Source organism: Pseudorca crassidens, chromosome 16, assembly GCF_039906515.1.
Source record: "Pseudorca crassidens isolate mPseCra1 chromosome 16, mPseCra1.hap1, whole genome shotgun sequence".
Lineage (NCBI taxonomy): Eukaryota > Metazoa > Chordata > Mammalia > Artiodactyla > Delphinidae > Pseudorca > Pseudorca crassidens.
The window spans coordinates 29706350-29731749 of NC_090311.1; the positions used below are offsets into that span (position 1 = coordinate 29706350).

The window sequence follows — 25400 nt, forward strand, 5'->3', positions numbered from 1 at the left end:
TGCCAGATGCCTCCTGCAGGATGTCAGATTGGACAAAAATGGCGAAAGGCAAGAGGGTGGGGTGGGGATGTGCAAAGAGGGCAAGAAGGGGAGAGAAGCCACCACATACCAATGCCAGGAGAGTATTTTGTAGTATACTCTGGGGCACAGAGATGATCAGCAGTCTACTGCTGATCAATAAAACCAACAGATCCACCGAATCCACGCACAGCATTACGGGGTGAAGATAAGGGAAGAACTGCTCTCTAATTTCTTTAGGGGCATGACAAAACTGGCCAACAGCAGAGTGATGTATGTCATAAAATGGGCTTTAATGTCTTTCTCTTTCAACGTGATAGTACTGCTTAAACTGGAACTGGCACACAGCTCCCAAGACCGGCTTCCTGTAAGGAATGAAGCGGGCACGCCCCAGGCTGCCATGCGGCTGGAGCAGCCCCAGGCACTCAGCTTAGTACAAGCTCTGGAGTCCAAATACCTACACCTGCTGCAGTTCACCAACTTTGGGGTTCTGGAACCGGCAGTGCAGATTCTGTGAATACCAAGCACTCCAGATACCGTTCCATCTCCTTGTACTAACAGCTCCCTCCCCTCTGACCGCCCACCTCACCCACCCCCTGCAATACTGCTGTTCTCAGCTTTGTGAGGTACTAAGGAACACCCTGCCTTTGCGGTGCCTTAATCTCCCATCATCACAGGTTTGAATCCTCTGTTTTGCATTTGCTTAAAACATCTTGGAAGTGTGACTTGCCCTGTCCAGAGGACTCTTGGAAGTCACATCTTCCAAGTTTCTTCCTAGCTGATGGCTTCCTTCCACGTCCAACACAGTTAAGGCAGTTCCAAAGAACTGCATTTAGGAGTGAAGACAAACAGGAGTCTGTCTTCCTCCTATACCTCATCAGCCCTTGTCTTGATCGCTTATCTCTTTCTTTCGTTAACATGCACATCTGCATGTACACAGAGCTCTGGAAAAATCCTCTGAAGACTGGAAATATTTTCTGAATTCCTGGAATTATCCCTGTCATCAAATGATGTTCAAACTGCAGACTGGTCTCTGCCTTCCCAGATGTCTTCCCGTTGCTTGGCTTCCAATTGTTTTCTCTCTGTAAATAAGGGCAGTGTTAAGATGGTTAAGTATAACTTCACATAACCAGTGACTTTCACTTAATCTGAATTACAAGGCAAACTTTAATCATGAGACAGGTGAATTCCCTGGTTTTCTCTTACCTGATTCCAAGAGTCAATATTTTTAACTTTCCAAGTGCTTTGTAAGTGGGAACAATGTTTCTCTTACTATATAATAAAAAGAGAAAGATCTGTGGCTAATAGAAATAAAAAGCATATGGAATAAGTCAGAACCGAGCAGGATCCAGATTTTTGTCTTGCTGATAATATATTTATTTTAATTATCTTTCTAAACTGTGTTAGTGCTTCAGTAAAATTGCCCATTATTCCCAGTCTACTGATCTATATAAATATTTCAATAGGCATCAAGAATATGTTTCAATATTTTTCTTCTACTTTTTTGCTCAAATGGAAATAGTAGCCACTGGGCTTTAGTCATATCTCTCTACTACAATTCTACAAAAAAAAGAAAGAAAAAAAAATTTCACAGGAAAATCAAATTTCAATATTTTCAGAGCACTTTCAGGAGCCAGAAATCTTCTGGAACACCAATTCCAACATGGAAAAATGACCACATATAATGGAGGGAAACTAAGAACTGTTTCTAAAAACAAAAAATGCACAAATCTGGGCAATCCATCTTCAAATTTTAACACAGAAGCTTAGTTTCCATTTAACACTTTCACCAATACCTGAGACAATAAAGACCTTACACGGTGTGGTGACCCAAGTACTTCACTAGATGCCACAATACCAGTTCTAATTTCATGGCTAGTCAGTCATTGATCTTGACACCATAAAATGTAGATGATTAAGCCTAAGTGCTTCCTTCCAAGGGCAATTATTTCGACTAAGAGATTTTGCAAGTCATGAACCAGGGGGATTACAGAAATCAAGGTGAGTTTAGAGTTAATTCTTGCTATTCTGACATATCTTTCCAAATCAGCAGAATCCCTTACGGAATTCCTATACTGTATTTGACTCAACTTTAAGGGCAAAGAACTTGATAAGGAAGCTAACTGGCACTTGGAAATGTGAGAAAGAGAAATTTGCTGCTATTTGGGCACCATCTTGTGGCATTATCTGAAAATAGCAGCAAAGTTACAAGAGGCAAAAAATGGGGGTCAGTAAATTCCAAACTGAAGGCTCAGTGTCATGTGACTCAGCTTTAAGGCAAGCTTAAATTGGGTTGAGATTCTCCAGGGAGATAGCACGAAGGATAACTGGCTTGTCTAAAGGATTCTGGGATTTCTTAGGAAGGCTGACTGTGGTTCTGATTCAGAGAAAAGTTAGGAGAGGATCTAAAGGCAAAGGCAACCTTGGATGAAAACAATCAAAAAGTGGTCCTGGGTTCCAAGAAAAAGTGAAGAAACTAGAAAAGTGAATTATTAGAACTCAGATTTTTCAATAAACTCAGAAACTTAAACCAGAGAGGCAATATGGAAAGCTTTAGGAAAAGAAATCCAGGAGCAGGAGAAAAACGAATGACTGGTCCATAATCCACGATTTCAAAATCGAAGTAGCACTGAAAAAAAAGTTTTTTGTTTTTTAAAAAGTTTGGGGTCAAAACTCCTTTGGTGGTAAATATAACCTGAAAGGACATAAGGCCACAGAAATATTAATGCTAATGTGTTCGATTTTGGTGTTATGAAACATGTATTAATATATTATTTTTCTAAAATTGGAAAAGTTTAGAATTCTGAAACATTTCCTACACTAATGCTTTCCAACAAAAGACTGTAGATCTGTATTACCATATATATGTAAATATAAGAGGAAATTCTGGTGGTAAACCATATGATAAAGTCAGCAAGAATAGAGAGACAAACTGAGAAGCACAAAGAAATAGTGAAAATGTGAGGCTTAAATTTATAAATATAGAACATGAACAGAATACAGAAATACAGGTTAGGATGAGACCTAAAAATATTTTCTTCATCTTAAAAGAAAAAATGGAAGCTTGGAGGTGTTAAGTAACTTGCCTACGATTACATAATCAGTGAAAACCTGAAGCTGGAACCCAGGTCCTTAATTCTTAAATCAGCATACTTTCTACTGTCCTGACCTCTGAAGAGAGGATCTGAAAATATTTACACAGAAAAGGAACAAATGTGGGGGAAAAAAAGTATTTTGCGAAAGATAAAGAATAAACATGTTTCCACTTTATCAAAGAGAAAAGAAAGTAGGTAATAGCTGATAGACTGTATTAAAAAAGCTCCTATTAACTCCACCAATTAAAAAAAGTAAGAGAAAGCCCAACAGCAGCCATAAGGGCAAGGAACTAAAGAAGAATATAGTGTTAGCATGAAATGACTAACTAAAGCACTAACGTAAGCTGGCCCTGAAGACTTTTATTTCTCAGTATAATAAATAAATTGGCAGAAATGATTACATTAAATGAGTTGACTTCTCACTGAGGGAACAGAAAGTGCTAAAGATGAAAAAGGGGCCAGTTTGGTGTCGTGTTTACAAAAATAAAGAAAAGGGATGGAAATTAAAACCTTCAAAATTTACTTCTACACCTAAGAAAATAATGAAGAAAAATCATCACAAAATCCACTTGTAGCCACCTACAGAGTAATAATCAACCTGAAGACTTGAAGTACAAGTCTGGTCAAACTAATCTAACTGCCTTCTTTTATGGATTGACAGACCTGGTAGATCAAGGAGAGGTAACATAAATGACCTCTTCGTTTTAGATTTCAGGCTTACCAAGTATGTATTAATCATTAATATACTGGGAAAAAATAGTCTGGCTCACGTAAGTGTTAAGGGAGCATTTAACTCTAGAGGGTGGAATGATTATCAATGTATTAAGTATAACACGCAATAATTGGTGAAATGGTCAGTCAGTCCATAAACATTTTCATCTCTGATATAGGCCAGAGACGTGAGTTTACTAAACAGCAGGTGACACCAAAAATATGGATAAATACTGCATTCCACAGAAAAAGGTCAGATTAAAATGAATGGAAATGTGGTTAGAAATGAAGGGAACTTCACGTCCAGGGAGAAAAGACACCAAGAAAATGCCGTAAGACCTAGATTATGAGTCAGCAATGCAGCACGGTTCTTGAAGGCAGAATAATGGAATTCCTAAAAAGGATTTCAGAAGGCAGCTGACTGTGATTAAATTTTTATTACAGTTGACTAAGTATCCTATAGAGATGATTTTACTTTTAAGTTCTCAGTGATTTCATTAATCAAACTAAGGGATCAAATTATTGTTTACCTAACTCTGCCTCTCAGGCCTATGACCCAAAAGATGGCCTTTTAGAACCAGCCAATTAATCATATACCCCCCAAGAATAAAATGGAACAAAGTTATGAAATAAAATTATGGCAGGCTTTGAAAATGAGAGTGGCTTATTCTGAAAACTTTGATTCCAACTTTAGGTGGGAATCAAATGTTCTGATAAGTGGAACATGGGGAAATTTTACACGTATTCCTGAGTCTGGTCTTTAAAATGTGGTTTTATCATTTAGTGTGAATCCTTGATTTAAAACGTGATTAAGTCAAATACAAAGTACTCAAGGACGATCTATGTTTTCATTTCCCACTCTTAGTATAGTTCTAATCTGTCATGCGCTCTGCTAGACTAAAAGATCTATCTGTTCCTCACACTCAGGGACTTGTGTCTAAAGTTCTTATTTTCCAGATATATAAAATATGATTTGCTTAAAATGATTTGAGTACTTCCTTTTTCTCGATTCTCCCCAGAGTAGCTTTAATTTCTTAATCTCCTTTTTAAGGATTAAGACAAAGACTTCTCAATAAAAGGATAAGACCAAAGTAGGGTAAAGGAAGTTATCAGGAAAGTATTTATACCTCAAAATCCCAAATTCCAAATTCATTAATTAGAAGGGTTCCATATGTAATGTTCAACTCTGGATTTTATAAAGAAAATCATGGAGAACTTGAAAGGGTTCAGAGTAGAATCATGAGTGAAATAAGACATATGAAGAAAAATTAGAGTAACAAATGTCATTCATGTATTCAGTCAATGAATATGCACACTGAGTATCTCTTTATGAACTAGGCACTGTGCCAGACAGCAGAACTCTTGAAGTGGGAAAAAGAAAGGCTAGGAAATTATTCTATAGTATTATTAATAAAAGTACCTATATCAGGATGGCACAAAGATTTCAATTTCGATTTCTATGCTAATTCTGATCTATTGGCTACGGTCAAGTCAAAACTCACCAAGAGTGTCATGACTGATTAGCACTGTCTGTCATGGATAATGAATGGGGAGCAACAGTACACAGTACACATTTGTCATTACTGGCTTATATTATTATAATGAATACTAATTTCCCAAGAGTCACATAAATAATAGTATTCTAAATACGTAAAGCACCTTTTAAACATTTTTATACATGTTAACTTATGTTGCTCAAAAAATTCTCCATGGTTAGATAAGTCAGGCATTGCTTTCACTTTGTTGGAAACTGGGGCACAGAGAAGTATAAGAAAATTGCCCATGGCCATATGGCTAGTTAACGGCAAAAACTCTATTATAGCCCAGATCCTCTCACTCCTAAATGATCTGCCCTGATCTTTACAGTTAAAGGCTGTTAGAACAGAATGATGTCCAGATGTTCCTGAATTTCTACTAAATAAAAAAGAAGAGGAAACTGTTTTAAACTATTGTACAGGTTTAAGTTAGACCTATGGAAGAATTTTCTGACAGTAAAAGCTCTAACCATTGGAAAGGATAACTAAAAAGAAGCCTGTCATATTTTATTTTCTAAAGACCTTAAAATGTTTTAATTTTTTTTTTTGGAAAAAAATGTTAATTACCCCAAAACTCCTTCAAAAGGGATTACACTATTATAAAAGGACCATGGGTTTTAATTAGAGAGGGCTAGGTTCAAATGTCTCCTTTCAATTTACCAGTTGGGTGACCTTAGACCAGCTACTTCACCTCTCTGGGCCAGCTCTAAACTGGAGATAATACCATCCCCATCCAGAGTTATCATAACATGTTATATTGCCAGGAATTTCCTTCCAATCCTTTTAATTGCAAAAACCTCTATGTGGCTTTTAATCTTAAAATCTTCAGAACTGAAGAGAGAGGAGAAACAACTGCTTAAAATATCAGGTTCATATTTTCTTTCTTACTCAAGGCAGATATCCCCACCAGACTGCAAGTCTTAAGGAGAGGAACAACATCTTCTGTTTCTCTAACTTTCCTAATTAGGGAGCACAATGCCTTGCACAGGGTAGGTACACAGTGAATTCCAAAGGTAGTTGATAGTGTATCACAGGCAATTGAAAATAAAAAGAGTAATGACAAGAAAAAAATACGTACTGGAATCTGTGCTGGACTCACCATAAAATGATATTTTGCTACTATTACTAAAAACAGCAGCAGCTCGTATTTATCACACACTTATTATAGGCCTAGAGAAACAGGAGGGAGAGTGTTCCTATCGTTTTTAAAGATGACTAAGTATCTTTTGTGGATTATCTCACTTGATTCCCATTTTATGGATGAGGAAACAGAGGCCTCCAGAGAGTAATTACTCAACTGGTAATTTGCCTAAGGTGACATAGCCAGTAAATGGCAGAGTTTAGATGTAGACCCAGGCAGTCTGATTCCAGAGTCTATAATGTTATTTCCTATGCTGTACTGACCCCTTTCCCTCCAGTGGAAGAAGAACTGGAACAGAAGTATCTGTTCTGTTTAATACCTAAACAGTACTTTTAATTTCCACAGAAAAAAATCTTTAAGTGAGAAGTCTTGGGCTCCATGCAATTACAAGAGTATATGCTCAATGCATAAAGAAGCCAGAAAGCTATATCAGGAATTTTTCCATACGCATTTTCTCAGATATAAAGAATGGGAGAGTTCTGAAACATAATAAAGGAAGAGTCATCTATAACCTGTAAAGATTCAGGACCAATGGATAGGAGAAACTTACCACCGTGGGTCTCTATTCACAACTAAATGCCTTCTTTAAAAAAGTAAGTAACAGGGTACCCACTTAGCCAACAGCCTCATTTTTAATTTCATCACTGAAATGTCCTTTGCATAGCTGAGCATTTAAAACAAATTCAAGGGGAACAGTATGCTGATGTGCCTACAGAGAAACAGAGGGGGATACTCAGGTGATAGCCATACAAAACTATTATTGCAGTACCTGTAGAAATACAAGTGATATTACACACATAGGGAAGCAGGAAACATTGCAAAAAGAATCACATCTCCTTTTATAGATACCATTGCTATTACCCTCTATTGATTTTCTGAGATAACTGTGGTTATCACAGAGAAATCATTTTCCTCAGAGATAACCAATTAATAAAGGGTTAAGGACACTGCACATTCTACTTTAATCTAGCTCTGACAGTGCCATATATAAAAACCAGAGGAATCTTCCCCTGTTTCTATAGTCTGTAGGAAGCCTTTGAGTCAAGAATGCATGGAAAAAATCAAAACTGCCTCATTATAATCATTAAGGTTTCAAAAATTAGTTGGGTTCAACTCTGAAACTCTAGCACCTGCCATGACACCCTCTGTCACTGGTTATCTGGCCAGTGCAGCTGAGAGTCTGCAAGCTGCCTGCTATCACCAAAGCAGAGTGGACAGGAAGTATTAATGGCCTTGTTAGACCGGCAATAAACAAGGAGTTTGAAACTTCCATTCGTTTAGTGGAAAAATTAAGTTACTTTTCGGTAAGTGGAATTTTCAGAATAAATTGTCTTCACAGATTCCACAGATCGAGGGCTAAGGCAATCAGACTGTCTAAAGCCTGAAGGTTGATAAAAAGCACTTAAGTGCTAACCGGAGTCCCAAGCCTTTACGTACAAGTCAACAGCCTATAAAGGGGAGAGAAACATTTAACCTCAACTACAAACTATAGGGAAAGAAAAACCCTGCTTGTGGATCAGTTGAAATATTCTGAGGACTCTTAAGTACTGGAAAATAATCAGAAGATTAGGCTAACCTAGATGTGCTCTAATGGAGCCACTCAGGACTGTCTTTAAAGAAAAAATTACCTTCTACAGTTATTATCAATGTCAGATGCTGCCTTCTCCTTAATTTGTCTTCTATCTAAGATCTAAACCATCTGATAATATCATGGCAATCATGGCCCAGTAAAACCACAGCAAATAATGTTTTCTGCCTGGGAGACTATTATGTCTTCATAGGAATACTTTTCTGAGAGTCGGGAGCAAGAACTATAGAAATAGCCATGGATAAGCTAAAAGGACTGAACCTATCTCTTGGAAAACAACAGTAGGAACATGGATTAAGATGCCTTGGTGTGGAACAGGCAGACAAATTCTAAAATGTCTTCCTCCTAAATATAAGGCATGAAAACAATTTCAATATATGTAGGAGGCTTCTAGGAAATGGAAATGCCGAAATGGAATGGGCTGGCTTCCTTTTTTTTTTTTAAACACATGCCTTATAGTGAACTCTAAAGGGACTAAAGAAAACACCATCAACTTCAACTCACCGCGGGCTTCTTGCAGTTTCTTAAGTTCTGCTTCCCGTTCGGTTTTGCTCTGCTTACTTCGAACCCCAAGGGCACTGATGACTAACCTTCTGGCTAGGGCTGCTGAAGTCTCAGGACGCTCCTTTGCTGGCTGGAGAAACTCTGAATGGGAGAAAGGGAGGGAGCAGGAGGGAGTAAGGAAGAGAAAGCACTCTAGCTCCAAGTGATTTAACTCAGTAATTAACATACCAAATAGACTAACAAGGGCTGTATCAGCAGTAATTAATACAAGCCTGATAGATGAAGAGCAGAGGAAATTAACATGGCAAAGCACAAACAACCCTGCCTTCATTATCTGTATTAACACAATTTCTTATAGTGACTCTATCAAACAGCTAAACACAGAGGTAAACTAGATAAGGATGTCATCAGAAAATGGTTGCTGCATTGCTTGCAGTTAGTATCTCCCACTCTCTCCAAGTGGCTACTCCAGTGCTATATTTCCAACACAGCCTTTTCTCCTTAAAATAATATTTCCTTTAACACTAAAAATAAAAGTGATATGTCCTTAGAACTCTGGATGCTATACAAGTGCTGGAAAAAACAATATCACCGCTATCAACAAGAAAAATCTCCTGAGATTATAGGCTTACCAGCATAAGCTCTAGCTTTGGCCTTGGCTGCTCTCGTAGCCTGCGACAAGGGCCGGATCTTCACCATGGTATGTTTACTACCCAGAGCATCACGAGCTGTTAAGAGAATAAATATAAAGAAGTAGAAGACATGAAGAAGAGTGATGCAAAAAAAAAATTTAAGGCTAGTTCTTAAAAGTATTTCCTAGATGTTATCCTTTATTTTTCATCATGAGCAAAAGAAATGGTAAGCTCTAGAAAATCCGTAAGGAACAAAATGGCAGTGATTATTTTAGAACAGGGATCAGTAAACTATGGCTTTGTGACCAAATCCAGCCAACCACCTGTTTCTGTAAAGTTTTACTGAAACAGAGCCATGCTCATTCATTTGCATACTGTCTAGGGATGCTTTCTGGCTACAACACAAGAGTTAAGTAGTGACAGAAACCTTATACCCTAAAATATCTACTATCTGGCTCTTTACAGAATAAGTTTGCAGACCCCTATTTTAGGTGATTCAGACAGGAATCAACATCTCTAATTTCTTTGAATGCCTCTGCATCAGATCTATCATGAGGCCAATGATATAAGTGAAAAGGCCAAATCATATATTCGGAAAGTAGGTATTACAAATGCTCACTGGACAGGTTAAAGGGCTACTGCAAATTCATTTGTCGGGGAGGGGGGTAGAATCAAAAATATTTTAAGATTTAGTCATACTGGCTTCTTAAATCTTTACGTATAATCTGTCTATGCACTATCATAATGACAGCTATGCAGCAAATAACCTTGGAAGGAGCTCTCTCTCCAAATACCACTGGATTAGGATAAAAAGGGAGAGGGGGAGCAAATGGGTACCAAAGTAACATGCCTCAAAAACCTCTACCTGCCAATTATCTGTATTGACTGAATAAAATGTCAGGTGGCTGGAACAGAAAGCAAATAAGGACAAGTAGTCCTTAGGAGACTACTTGTAAGAGAAAGTAGGAGAAAACGGACAACAAGCACACTGAAATCCATTGGGTGAATACCTGTAATCGGACTGGAGAATACTCCTAGGGCGTGTGTATCATCCACCCATTTAATATCAAATCCTTTCTTTCTGCAACAAAAGAACAGAATTTTATTCCTTAAAATAAAATTTACTTTTAAAAAACATCTTTCAAATAGAGTCTCATAAAGCATTTCATGATGAGATAGAAACACTCAACAAGCACACAGGTGGAATGGGGATAATGACACACAAAATGGCTTGGGGTACAGAAGAAGCCACTGAACTTTAATAGCAATAATACCATCATAAAGACCTACCTGGGAGCATTTTACATTGTAAGCCAGTTTACAGACATCAACTAATTAATCCTCACGTGTTCCCTGGGGAGGTAAAGTATTTATCACACTATTTACAAGAGATGTTTTTAGGGGACTGGAACTAGAAGAGGTGGAACGAGGAAGCATAGGAGGGGTAGAAGAATATTAGAGGAGGAGGTAGGCAGGGAAGGTCATCTGGATTTAATGCAAATATAGGCTCAAGGACAGAGACAAGAGACAGAGAGGAAGAGGGAGACAGGTCATTCAAAGCAAAATCAATCAATCAATCAAATAAGGGAGAAAAGGGACAACTCTAATCAGAGAGGCTGACCTATTCTTTCTTTCCAGTTGTAGAAGTGAAGTAAGAAAGGGAAACTCAGGTTCTGCCACCTTCAGACCATGGGCAGGTTTAATCTCTCTGTAAGCTAGGTCTGCTCATCTGTAGAAATGGGTACAGTTCCTTCATAACAGAGTTGCTGTGAAAACGGAAGTGAGATCATCCATGACAAGGTAAAGGGCACAGTGTTGAGCACTTAGTGGACATCTAATAAATGAATAGTGCCCATTATTTTTTATTATTAATAGCAATATTCATCAGGAAGATGATTAATATTGATGAAGATGTGATTAAAATATGAAGTTGACTCTGGTGTTTGACTCAACAGGCATTATTATTATACGCTTTTGCACCATGACCTTTTCTTTTTTTTATAAAGCACTATAAAGAAAAAAAAAGGCAACTGCTAAAATATCTTCCCTCTTTAACAACTAGTCAAGAAAAAATTTCCTTTGAAGGAAAAAGGAATAAAGAGGCTTTGAAGGTTAGTTAGACAATTTCCTGAATGTAAGGGTCAGTTTGACCATCGCATAAAATGACCACAGGGGTTGAAGACTATGAGAAAGTTCAACAGTGGAAGTCTGTATTATAAGATAGTTGACAAAAGAAAGAGAAAAACTTAGATGGGCTCTGGAGGGCCTTTTAGACTTCAGAATTTCATAACCCTTTAAAATGCTTCCCCCTTTTGAGAATGTTTTCCTGTTTCATAGAAAAATGATCTGCAGGTAAGATTAGGAAGAAACAAAGCAAGGGAAGTTAATAATTCTTAAGAAATAACTAATCTTCAGGAAATTCCAGACATCAACAAAATCAATTCTTGGTCTTAAAAGTCATCATTATTAATGACAACCTAAGGTAGTTCTAATTTTGGATTTAATCTCATTGACTGCTTTTTAAAACCTATTATGCACTTTATCCGGAACAGACCCTGATACCAAGTCTTAACATAATTGTAATGAATTAGACTGACTGATCTACACTATATGTTTAGTGTAAGATCTATGGCAGAGAGTGTTAACTGTCCTCCATGATCTAGTCACTCCTCCTCTCTTTTAGTTACATAACTGATAAGTGCTACTCCTGTCCCCTCAACCAACAAAATTTAAGTGAGATACCTGGCTGCTAGTTTTGCCTGTTCTAGAGTTTAAAAAAAAACAGGGTGCTTGTTTTTGTACATAAAGTTTCAATGAATACAGCCACACTCATTGTCTGTAGCCACACCTGTTGTCTATGGCTACTTTTGTGCAACGATGGCAGAGTTGCCTAAAATAATTACTATCTAACCCTTAAGGAAAATTTGGGAGCTATACCCTAATTCAAGATGTACATGAATTGAATTTTAACTTTAAATTTGTATATCAGACAACAGACCTGGTTCATTGTTAGATCTGGTTCATTGTTAATGTCAGGATTGGAGCATTAAAGTATAATCCCTTCTTGGTAATGACTTTCTTCCAGACCCTGAAAATCTTTTTCTTAATAACTTATTTTTGGGATTATTTCTTTATTCCTGAAGCTTATTTTTTCTTATAAGCTAAAGATACAGAGGTATACTTCTGACTCTTTTACCTTCTCATACATATGTATGAATTACATACATATATAAGAGGTAGTGCAATTATTCTCAAACCCACTTATATCAGTTTTAATTTACATTTTCACTACATAATTTAATTTATTAAATAAAATTAAAACGATGAAATATGATTGTGAAAAAGAAAAGTTGTGTCTATAGTTTGGAAGACTAGAGAAAGATAAAGTCACTAAAAAAACCGAAACAGCTATTATCAATTATGTTTGGGCAAAAGAGCTAAAAAAAAAGAGAGAGAGAGAGAGGGAATTCCCTGGTGGTCCAATGGTTAGGACCTGGCACTTTCACTGCTGTGGCCTGGGTTCAATCCCTGGTCAGGGAACTAAGACCCTGGAAGCCATGCGGCACAGCCAAAAAAAAATTTTACGAAGAGAGAGAGAGAGAAAACATTTTAACCTATAAGGAATTTGCACTCAGGTGACTCTGAAGGGACATTAAAGTTCTTGCTGGAAGACACAGGTGATATCAGGGTGACATATAAGAACTCAATAGAAGATAGTCTGCCATCAACAGACTAGTTACTTAAAAAAAAAAAGGCCTTGGCACCACATCAAAGACTGGCAAGTAAATGGACATTTATATGTCTTAAAATAAACTGGTTGAGACATATAACAATCATTTTTTTATCATTCTCTACTTGACTATTTCTATCTCGGTGGTCAGAATAACCTCAAATCAATAATTTAATTTACAGCTCTTTTGGACTGTTAGGGCCCCTGGTGCCTGGCAGAAGAAAACACATATCCTCTCAAGAGATATCCTCTTCTTTTACTGTAAGCCTCAATTCTCATAAGTAAAATTCCAAAGGAAATGGTCAGCTGTACAGTTTTTTAAAAAAGTAACTAAACCTCCAAAAAAGAAGCAAGGCACTATGAGTGAGAATTTGCAGAAAGAGAATTAAAAGGACTTCAGGTAAAGAAATTACCAGACACAGACTACAGAAGGTCTATGTTCAATATACTTCTTGAAAATATTTGGAGAAAAAAAAGAAACTAATGACCATGCAGATTTGAAAAATAGAGAACTTTGAAAAATGAGAAACATAAAATGAAATTTAAAAATTCAATGGACAGATTTAACAGCAAATTAAACACAGCTGAAGAAATCAGAAAGCAGAAATTAGAGCTAAAAAAATTACTCAGCATGTAATGGAGACAAAGAAATGGAAAATATGAAAGAGATAACACGAGGATTAAGTGAGAAGGTTTAATCTACTTTTAACTGGCATCTTAGAGAATATAAAAGAGACTAGTACAGAGGCAATATTTGAAGAGAGAATGTCTAGTCTTCTCCAAAACCAATGAAAAATACAAGCTCCATAATAATAATAACAAAAGAAACACAAAGCCACATCATACTGAAAATGCACAATACCAAAGACAAAACATTAAGAGCACCCAAAGAGAAAAGACAGATTACTCTCAGAAGCAATAGTCAGATTTTCAGCTGGCTTCTCATCCTACACTAAGAAAGCCAGGAGAAAGCAGAATAAAAATTTCAAGTTTCTGAGAAAAACAATTACCAACCTAAGATTCTCTACCCAGCAAAAATGTCTTTCAAGAATGAAGTTGAAATAAAGCCATTAAGAAACAACGACGATGATGACAACAAAACCCAACTAAGTGTGTTACCAGCAGACTGTTACTAAATTAAATACTAAAGAACATGTTTCATTCAAGAGGAAAAAGATTTCAGATGAAAGGTATAAGACACAAGAAGGTATAAATGAAGAATACAGAAAGTGGATGAATCTGAATGCTGATAATATAAAATAATAATGTAACATCAAATGGAATTTAAAAAGAAAAAAAGATTCAAAATACTAAATCACAATAGCATATTAGTTGGAGGTTCGGGAGACACTGGAATGGAATTGGGGAATGGAGTTAAAAACCCTTAGAATGTTTGGAAAGAGTGTAAAAATATTAACTTTAGCCATTGATAAATTAAGCAGGCATTTTATAATTTCTAAAGTAACCACCAAACAATAGAAACAGGATCATTTCCCAAATATATGGAAGGAGAAAAAAATACCTCATCAATCCAAAAGAAGGCAAGAGAAAAGAGAAAAATATGGGACAAGTAAACACACAAAAAAAGATGGCAGGCATACATCCAAATATATCAATAATTACAATAAATATAAATGGACTAAATGCACCATGAAGACAGATTCCAAAGTCATTATTGATGACATTCTTCTTAAATGCTAAAATGGGGTCTAGAAAGACTATTTAGCATTTTTTAAAGGAACTGAGAAGAAGAGTGGTTTGATACGGATTTCTAACGGACTTGGAAAAGACAATAAACAAACTTGATGCTAAAGTAAACGCCGGGAATAGAAAAACAAAAAAGATGATCTTTCAGAAGACATTTTAAGAAAACTTCATTCCACCTTCCCTAACATCCCCAATCATTTGCAAGTACTTACTGATAAGTGCAGAAAATCCGTAGAAGATCTTCAGTACGAAATTCTTGGGGGAAGTCATAAATTTCAATGACATGTGGGAATTCACAATCACTGAGGTCAATATCAGGAACTTCATGGTTGTAATAATCAAATATAGGTTCTTGGATGCTTTCTCTATTCTTCATATTCCCTGATAACTAGAGAGGAGGAAGCATATATGTGACTGTTACATCAAGCCAGAGCATTGTAAAATATCCTCCCATATATAAACAATCCTTTTTGTCTCCATGTTCCTATTCCTTAACCTTTATCATTTGTCTCTGTTCATGAACACAGTAATGACTGGGCTCTATCACCCAGCTTATATTATACATGTGGAATACTTTGATTAATGTGGTGAGTTATGAACAACACATCTTAGAAAATGAATTTCAGAAAATAGCTGAAGAGATGAATTAATAACATTTGTTTTATTTGAACTTATTGATCAGACCCATAGTTTTGTTTCTGAAAGTGAACAAAAACAAAACAAAATTTTTAAGAATAAAAACACTTTGTTAGTCTACCTTTCGTTGACAGTAGCTTACAAAGAAATTTGTTATGACAAATGTAAGTGGCACAAATAATTATATTTAAGTTCCCTAGCATGAGAGCTACCTAAAGGAATTTCCATAAAGCAGGTTAATACAGGAATTAATAGTAATGAAGAATACTTAAAATTCTACTATTCTATGGTGTGCAGATTAAATGAGATGATGCAGTAAGTGTTAGCACACTACGTGTCACCTAAGTAAGAATTCAATTTCAACCCAATTTAAACATATTTTAACTAGGTGCTAAATCTATTATAGGCCAAGCACCATGTTATTTCTACCCTGCTTAGGATGTAGAAATCAGGAAGAAAATATTCCTCACACCGTAACAATGAGAAAAGACCAACTGACCTATAAAATCATAACTTTTCTTGAGTTTACCATACAGCTGAGTATGCAACACAGAGTACACAAGAAAATTGAAATCCACAGGATGACATGTCCCTCCAAAGAGAAACAGAATATATAAACTTTTTTGCCTCTGGCAGATCATGGGAAGAAGTGGCCACCACATGAGTGGGCAAGAAGATATCAGCTAAATGTTTAACAAATCCTTAAAAGCCTACAGTGGACTGGTGTATCAGTTTAGAATAACTGAGAGCCCCAGAAAGGAGGGTAATCTGCAATTACTTGCAAGTCCATCCTTATGCCAGTGCCACACTGTCTTGATTACTGTTGTTTTATAAGTTTTGAAATCAGGAAGTTTGAGTCTTCCTACTTTGTTCTTTTTCAAAATCATTTTGGCTATTCTGAGTCCCTTGCATTTCCAAATGAATTAGAGGATCATTTTGTCAATTTCTGCAAAAAATACAGGACAGCTGGGATTGAGCTGGATGTGTTAATCACTTTGGGTAGTATCTTAACAATATTAAAGAAGATAAACATGGGATGTTTATTTAGGTCTTCTTTAATTTCTTCCAAAAATGTGTTGTAGTTTCAGGGTACAAGTTTTACACTTCTTTTGTTAAATTTATTTCTAACTTTTTAATGCTACTGTCCTTGGAACTATTTGCTTCATTTTTGAATTTCTGGCATGGACTTTTTGAGTTACTTTGCAAAACCAAACCAAACAAACCACTGCATGTCCATGCATTTATAAATTGGGGCTAAATAATGCATTGTGAGAGGTAAACAATGCCTAACTACAAATATCTTGGAACTATAAGAACTGATTATAAAGAGGAAGAAAAAAGAGAGGCAGGATAGTCTGGCAAGGAAATTTGATTATGGCCCTTTGCTCTAATCTGGTCAGCAAATTTGAACTTGTATACTTACATCCCATTTTTGAGGTAATTATTAAACACTTCAGCTTCTGGTACTGATTAAATGCAAAGTGTAAATAATAGCAAAACACACAATTCCTACTCTACATTTCATGGGAAAATAGATATAAAGCCTACAAGTAACATACTCCTGACTAGTTTTTCCTATAACACTCAGGACTCCACTATTATCAGGGACTCCTAACTTTTCTTAAGAGGAGAACTTTGTTTCATACTCCCATGGTACTGATATTGTTGGAATCAGCTTACATGTCTACTGGCAACACATTTTGGGGGGAGGTAGGCTGAGAGGTAGCAGGCCATACTATTAATGGTGTTTTCTCCTGAGAATTTCAACAAAACATTCAAGGGGGCCTTGACAGGGTAAAGAGAAAGGAATATGTGGCACAGAAGGGGGAAATGCCTAAGAGAAGACAATATGGTATAAAGTGAGGATAAGAGCATGATTGTGAGAGGGGAGTGGGGGCGGGTAGGGTAGAGACCACTATCAGACAGGGGTTAGACACAGTAATACAGATGTATTTCAGGAAAGGCCCTAAGATTTGATGCAATGACTTTTTTGCAGTAGACCTGTACTGTCCAACACAGTAGCTGCCAGCCACATGTGGTTACTGAGTACTAGAAACATGGCTAGTCTGAATTGAGATGTGTTTTATGTATAAAATACACATCAAATTTCAAAGACTTAATACAAAAAATAAAAGATCTCACTAATAATTTCTTATATTGATTACATGTTGAAATGATATTTTGGATATATTAAAAATACGTTCTTGACTTTACCTGTTTATTTTTACCTTTTTAAATGTGGCTCATAGAAATTTTAAATTATATACATGGCTCACATTTGTAGTTTGCATCATATTTCTACTGTAGACAACTGAAACATTTACTGTTAAGAGTCACGTGTATTGAGACAATACTTGTCACAACTGTCAATGTGAAACCTTCATATTTTATGACCAACCTTCATATATTTTTCTTTCATATGGCTAATAAATGTTTGATAGAGCAACAATAGAGGGGAAAGGTTTACAATTTGATTCATTCTAATCTATTACAGTCCACAGGAAAGGAAAGTTTGCAAACAACTCAGCAAATAATTTTGAGTTATGAATCACAAATATTTTATGATTTTTACCAAGGGCCTGCTTGCTGTTTATAAAGCATAAGTGAAATCTGAGTAGTCCTTCATATGTAGAACCAGCTTCCACAAAATCAACTAAATTAAATTATCTTCCCAAAGTGAGGGTTTTAAGACTCTTATAAGCCTAGTAACCTGCTCTTGAAAACAAGTCTAAAAAACAGTACCGCTTCAGAGCTAGGGACACATACAGACTGAAAATGAGGGGATGGAAAAAGATATTCCATGCAAATGGAAATCAAATGAAAGTTGGAGTAGCAATTCTCCTATCAGACAAAATAGACTTTAAAATAAAGACTATTACAGGAGACAAAGAAGGACACTACCTAAAGATCAAGGGATCAATTCAAGAAGATATAACAATTGTAAATATTTATGCACCCAACATAGGAGCACCTCAATACATAAGGCAAATGCTAACAGCCATAAAAGGGGAAATCGACAGTAACACAATCATAGTAGGGGACTTTAACACCCCACTTTCACCAATGAACAAATCATCCAAAATGAAAATAAAAAAGGAAACACAAGCTTTAAATAACACATTAAACAAGATGGACATAATTGATATTTATAGGACATTTCATCCAAAAACAATAGAATACACTTTCTTCTCAAGTGCTCATGGAACATTCTTCAGGATAGATCATATCTTGGGCCACAAATCAAGCTTTGGTAAATTTAAGAAAACTGAAATTGTATCAAGTGTCCTTGCCAACCACAACACTATGAGACTAGATATCAATTACAGAAAAAAAACTGTAAAAAATACAAACACATGGAGGCTAAACAATATGCTACTAAATAACCAAGAGATCACTGAAGAAATCAAAGAGGAAACCAAAAAATACCTAGAAACAAATGACAATGAAAACACGATGACCCAAAATCTATGGGATGCAGCAAAAGCAGTTCTAAGAGGGAAGTTTACAGCAATACGATCCTACCTCAAGAAACAAGAAAAATCTCAAATAAACAACCTAACCTTACACCTAAAACAATTAGAGAAAGAAGAACAAAAAAACCCCCAAAGTTAGCAGAAGGAAAGAAATCATAAAGATCAGATCAGAAATAAATGAAAAAGAAATGAAGGAAACGACAGCAAAGATGAATAAAATTAAAAGCTGGTTCTTTGAGAAGATAAACAAAACTGATAAACCATTAGCCAGACTCATCAAGAAAAAAAGGGAGAAGACTCAAATTAACAGAATTAGAATGAAAAAGGAGAAGTCACAACTGACACTGCAGAAATACAAAGGGTCATGAGAGGTTACTACAAGCAACTATATGCCAATAAAGTGGACAACCTGGAAGAAATGGACAAATTCTTAGAAAAGCACAACCTTCCGAGACTGAACCAGGAAGAAATAGAAAAATGAACAGACGAATCACAAGCACTGAAATTGAAACTGTGATTAAACATCTTCCAACAAACAAAAGCCCAGGACCAGATGGTTTCACAGGCAAATTCTATCAAACATTTAGAGAAGAGCTAACACCTATCCTTCTCAAACTCTTCCAAAATATAGCAGAGGGAGGAACACTCCCAAACTCAGTCTGTGAGGCCACCACCACCCTGATACCAAAAGCAGACAAAGATGTCACAAAAAAAGAAAACTACAGGCCAATATCACTGATGAACACAGATGCAAAAAATCCTTAACAAAATACTAGCAAACAGAATCCAGCAGCACATTAAAAGGATCATACACCATGATCAAGTGGGGTTTATCCCAGGAATGCAAGGATTCTTCAATATACGCAAATCAATCAATGTGATAAACCATATTAACAAATTGAAGGAGAAAAACCATATGATCATCTCAATAGATGCAGAAAAAGCTTTCAACAAAATTCAACACCCATTTATGATAAAACCCCTCCAGAAAGTAGGCATAGAGGAAACTTACCTCAACATAATAAAGGCCACATATGACAAACCCACAGCCAACATTGTTCTCAATGGTGAAAAACTGAAACCATTTCCAGTAAGATTGGGAACAAGGCAAGGTTGCCCACTCTCACCACTATTATTCAACATAGTTTTGGAAGTTTTAGCCACGGCAATCAGAGAAGAAAAAGAAATAAAAGGAATCCAAATCAGAAAAGTAGTAAAACTGTCACTGTTTTCAGATGACAAGATACTATAGATGCTACCAGAAAACTACTAGAGCTAATCAATGAATTTGTAGCAGGATACAAAATTAATGCACAGAAATCTCTTGCATTCCTATACACTAATGAATAGGAATAGATGAAAAATCTGAAACACTCCCATTTACCATTGCAGCAAAAAGAATAAAATACCTAGGAATAAACCTACCTAAGGAGACAAAAGACCTGTATGCAGAAAACTATAAGACACTGATGAAAGAAATTAAAGATGATACTGACAGACGGAGAGATATACCATGTCCTTGGATTGGAAGAATCAACATTGTGAAAATGACTATACTACCCAAAGCAATCTACAGATTCAATGCAATCCCCATCAAACTACCAATGGCGTTTTTCACAGAACTAGAACAAAAAATTTCACAATTTGTATGGAAACACAAAAGATCCCGAATAGCCAAAGCAATATTGAGAAAGAAAAACAGAGCTGGAAGAATCAGGCTCCCTGACTTCAGACTATACTACAAAGCTACAGTAATCAAGACAGTATGGTACTGGCACAAAAACAGAAATATAGATCAATGGAATAGGATAGAAAGCCCAGAGATAAACCCACACTCATACAGTCACCTTATCTTTGATAAAGGAGGCAAGAATATACAATGGAGAAAAGACAGCCTCTTCAATAAGTGGTGCTGGGAAAACTGGACAGCTACACATAAAAGAATGAAATTAGTACACTCCCTAAAGCCATACACAAAAATAAACTCAAAATGGATTAAAGACCTAAACGTAAGGCCAGACACTATAAAACTCTCAGAGGAAAACATAGGCAGAACACTCTTTGACATAAATCACAGCAAGATCCTTTTTGACCCACCTCCTAGAGAAATAGAAATAAAACAAAAGTACACAAATGGGACTTAATTAAACCTAAAAGCTTTTGCACAGCAAAGGAAACCACAAACGAGACGAAAAGACTGTAGCACAGTGGTTAAGAATCCGCCTGTCAATGCAGGGGACACAGGTTCGAGCCTTGGTCTGGGAAGATCCCACATGCTGCGGAGCAACTAAGCCCCTGCACCACAACTACTGAAGCCTGCGTGCCTAGAGCCAGTGCTCTCAACAAGAGAAGTCACCACAATGAGAAGCCTGCACACCACAACGAAGAGTAGCCCCAGCTCGTCGTAACTAGAGAAAGCCCAGATGCAGCAATGAAGATCCAATGCAGCAATAAATAAAATAAATAAAATAAAATAAACAAATTTATCAAAAAAAAAAGAATGGGAGAAAATATTTGCAAATGAAGCAACTGACAAAGGATTAATCTCCAAAATATACAAGCAGCTCATGCAGCTCAATATCAAAAAAACAAACAACCCAATCAAAAAATGGGTGGAAGACCTAAATAGACGTTTCTCCAAAGACACACAGGAGGAATTAGAGAAATGTACATCAAAACCACAATGAGGTATCACCTCACACCAGTCAGAATGGCCAGCGTCAAAAAATCTACAAACAATAAATGCTGGAGAGAGTGTGGAGAAAAGGGAACCCTCCTGCACTGTTGGTGGGAATGTAAATTGATACAGCCACTATGGAGAACAGTATGGAGGTTCCTTAAACTAAAAACAGAACTACCATATGACCCAGTAATCCCACTACTGTGCATATATACCCTGAGAAAACCATAATTCAAAAAGATACATGTACCACAACGTTCATTGCAGCACTATTTACAATAGCCAGGACATGGAAGCAACCTAAGTGTCCACCGACAGATGAATGGTTAAAGAAGATGTGGCACATATATACAATGGAATATTACTCAGCCATAAAAAGAAACAAAATTGAGTTATTTGTAGTGAGGTGGATGGACCTAGAGTCTGTCATACAGAGTGAAGTAAGTCAGAAAGAGAAAAAGAAATACTGTATGCTAACACATACATATGGAATCTAAAAAAAAAAACCAAAAAACAAATGGTTCTGATGAACCTAGGGGCAGGACAGGAATAAAGATGCAGACCTAGAGAATGGACTTGAGGACAAGGGGAGGGGGAAGGGTAAGCTGGGATGAAGTGAGAGAGTGGCATGGACTTATAAATACTATCAAATGTAAAATAGATAGCTAGTGGGAAGCAGCCGCATAGCACAGAGAGATCAGCTTGGTGCTTTGTGACCACCTAGGGGGTGGGATAGGGAGGGTGGGAGGGAGATGCAAGAGGGAGGGGATATGGGGATATATGTATACGTATAGCTGATTCACTTTGTGATAACAGCAGAAACTAACACACCATTGTAAAGCAATTACACTCCAAAAAACATGTTAAAAAAAAAAAAGTACCTGACTTGCTATGACATAATTGCCTGATTCCTATTTGTAGAAGGGGACAAAAAGGGTGCAGAGAGCAGAAGGTCAACTAGGCATGGATCACTGAGCTTTTTATTTTTTGTTTGATACTAGGTTCTTCAAGATACAAAAGGAAAAACAAAAAGTTCTGAAGTCACAAGTTACTCTCTACAAACAAAAAATAAATATATGCTACATTATTTTGGGATAAAGTTATATTTATATCTGTCAGATGGGCATGTTAGATCAGCTGCTACTGTTATCCCAATTATAAGGATGGAAAATTACATCACAGAGAGACTAAAGGACATCCCTAAGGTTACAAATCAAATTATTGATAAAGTTTGAATCATAACTCAGGTCTCCTGACCGCTAGTCTAGTATTCCTTCCGTAACATGATGAAATGGCCTTACAGTGAACAGAATCAGAAACGGTGGCTATATCAATGTTCAGGACAACTAATTCCCTCTGATTAAGGATTTATGGATACAAGCAGTTCTGGGAGGAAAGGAGGGATGGAGGGAGGATCAATGGCAAAGCTGAAAAGAACTCAGGGGTGCTGATTTCTTTCCAGTCCTATATTCGAGACACCATATAGCTTATAGATTAAACTTCCCAAAATACTGCTTTGATCATGACATTCCTTTGATTAAAAATCTTCAATGGCTGTATTTAAAGCTCATAACCTGGACCCAACCTACCTGTGGTTGGCAGAATGACAGCCTCTCAAAGATGTCCATGTCCTAATTCCCTCAACTTATGAACATGATACATGGCAAAGGAGAATTAAGGTAGCAGGTGGAATTAAAGATGCTAATCAGATGACTGTAAAATAGAGAGGTAATGCTGGATTATCTAGGTGGGCCCAATATAATCACAAGGGTCCTTAAAAGCAAATTGTTTCAGAAGAGTCAGTGTGTCAGAGTGAGGCAATATGAGAAAGACTTGGCTGGCCACTGCTGGCTTTGAAAACGGAAGGGGGCCATGAGCCAAGGAATGTGGGCAGCGTGTAGGAGAAGCTGAAAAAGGTAAGAAAATGGGTTCTCCCCTAGAGTCTTCAGAAAGGATCACAATCCTGCCAATACCCTAATTTTAGTCCAGTGAGACCCATTTTGGACTTCTACCTACAGAACTGTAAAAGACAAATTTGTGTTGTTTTAAGACAGTAGTTTGTGGTAATTTATTACCTCATTAATAGTGTACTAAAATATATACATTTCTAGCTTTATGTCATGTCATCCCTTAAAATATGCTACATTCCAACCAAAGAGTAATACTATGCCTAAACACATCTTGCTTCTTCCTGCCTATTGCTTTGATCACATTATTTTTGGTCACATGTATAATCTGACTCTTCCTCTAGACTTCTACAGTGTTTACCTCATCTGCACTACTTTTACAGTACTCACTGTATAACACCCTATATTAATAAGACCTGTCTCTTCCTCCAACTTCAACCTGACCACCTAACCAACATTTAATGTACATTGAACATAACATTAGAGAAAGAACTTGAACAAAGAATTTTAATATGTAATAAAGTTATAAGAATGAAGAAGGTATTACCAGTGGATAGAGGGGAATGAACTTTGTTTCATTCACTGCCCAAGTAAAGAAATTATACAGAGAAAAGTACCATAGGCAGAAGTGTGCAAAGGCATGCAAGGAGTGTGGTATTCATTAAACAGTTCAGTGTGGTTACACTAAATAATGTGAGGGCTTGGGGGAGTGCTATGGGCTTAATTGTGTCCTCTCAAAATTCATGAGTTAAAGCCATAAACCCCAGTACCTTAGAAAATGACTGTATTTAGAGATAATGCCTTTAAACAGGTATTAAGTTAAAATAGGGTAGACCCTAATCTGAGTGGTATCTTTACAAAAAGAGGAAATTTGGACACAGACACAGAGGGAAGACCATGTAAAGACACAGGGAGAAGATGGCCATCTACAAACCAAGGAGAGAGGCCTCAGAAGAATCTAACCCTTGCTGCCACCTTGATCTTGGACTTCTAGCCTCCAGAATTGTGAGAAAACAAATTTATGTGGTACTTTGCCATAGTCAGTCTAGGGTACTATGCTCTGGCAGCCTTAGCAAACTAATACAGGGAGTAAGGCTGGAAAGAAAGGCTGGAGTTTCAGTCTCCTCATCAATATTCTGATTCTATAATTCAACTACAAGGGATGTGTCATATTTATCCCTATATTCCCCCCCTGCACACGTTACCTTGCACAAACTAGGCTTTCAAAAAATACTTGTGGAATGAATAAAATGCACATGCCCCAAGTTAATTACTTTGTCCAAATGCATGCTTATCGAGACTGATTCTACATAGAGCCCCCATCAATAAGAATTTGATTTATGAAATACATATTTTTTAAATGATTCTGGATGGCATTCTGAAATTTTGGGGGAAAATGACACTTTTTTTATTTCCCTTTGCCAATAAACTTTAATTGTTCTGGCTACATAAATCATGCAGAAAATCCAATTTAATAAATTATAAAAGGAAAACAACAACAACAAAAACAAAATTTCAAAACAGATCATCTAAACTTGTGATAGTGACAAATTCAGGACCTAAGCCTGGGAACGTTCCATATTTTTTACAAGCTCTCACAGCCTGGAATGCCTTGTCTGCTCCTGATCCTTCTCTTTTAACACCAGCTTCAATCTTCATCTCCTCTTGAAGCGTTCCCTATTGACTCTATTTTGATGGTTTCTCCATTCCCTATACTACCATATCATAACCCTTGGCAGTTGGATATATACCGTATTTCATCAGTTCTAAGATGCACATTTTAACATCTCCAACACCAGTATGCATCTTAATCATGCATATTGTCACTGCTTGTCTGAATATGAATGAGCACCAAAAGCACCAGTACCAAAATTTGCAGAAAGGGTGGTCAGCAGGGTGGAAGAAAATCTGAATATAAGAATAGCCCTATATAAGTGCAAAGCTGGCTTAAGAATCCAGCAACAATGATTTTTGCTTCTTTTATGTATTCTTTTAAGAAATGCTGTATCATCAAAGTTGTTGATGGAACAGAAGATGGTAACA

At 36.6% G+C, this 25400-nt stretch overlaps 1 protein-coding gene across 1 annotated transcript in view; it reads right to left on the minus strand.

Annotated features, from left to right (window-relative positions):
- The window catches only part of R3HCC1L (R3H domain and coiled-coil containing 1 like), an 87414-nt gene continuing 62014 nt past the window's right edge, over positions 1-25400 (minus strand). Inside the window, exons 5-9 of the mRNA XM_067709760.1 lie at positions 14874-15049; positions 10235-10305; positions 9225-9320; positions 8593-8733; positions 1-1100 (exon numbers count right to left, since the gene is read on the minus strand). Of these exons, the coding sequence (XP_067565861.1) occupies positions 1033-1100; positions 8593-8733; positions 9225-9320; positions 10235-10305; positions 14874-15049 (552 nt within the window). The 3' untranslated portion in view covers positions 1-1032. The remainder of the gene's footprint in view (positions 1101-8592; positions 8734-9224; positions 9321-10234; positions 10306-14873; positions 15050-25400) is intronic.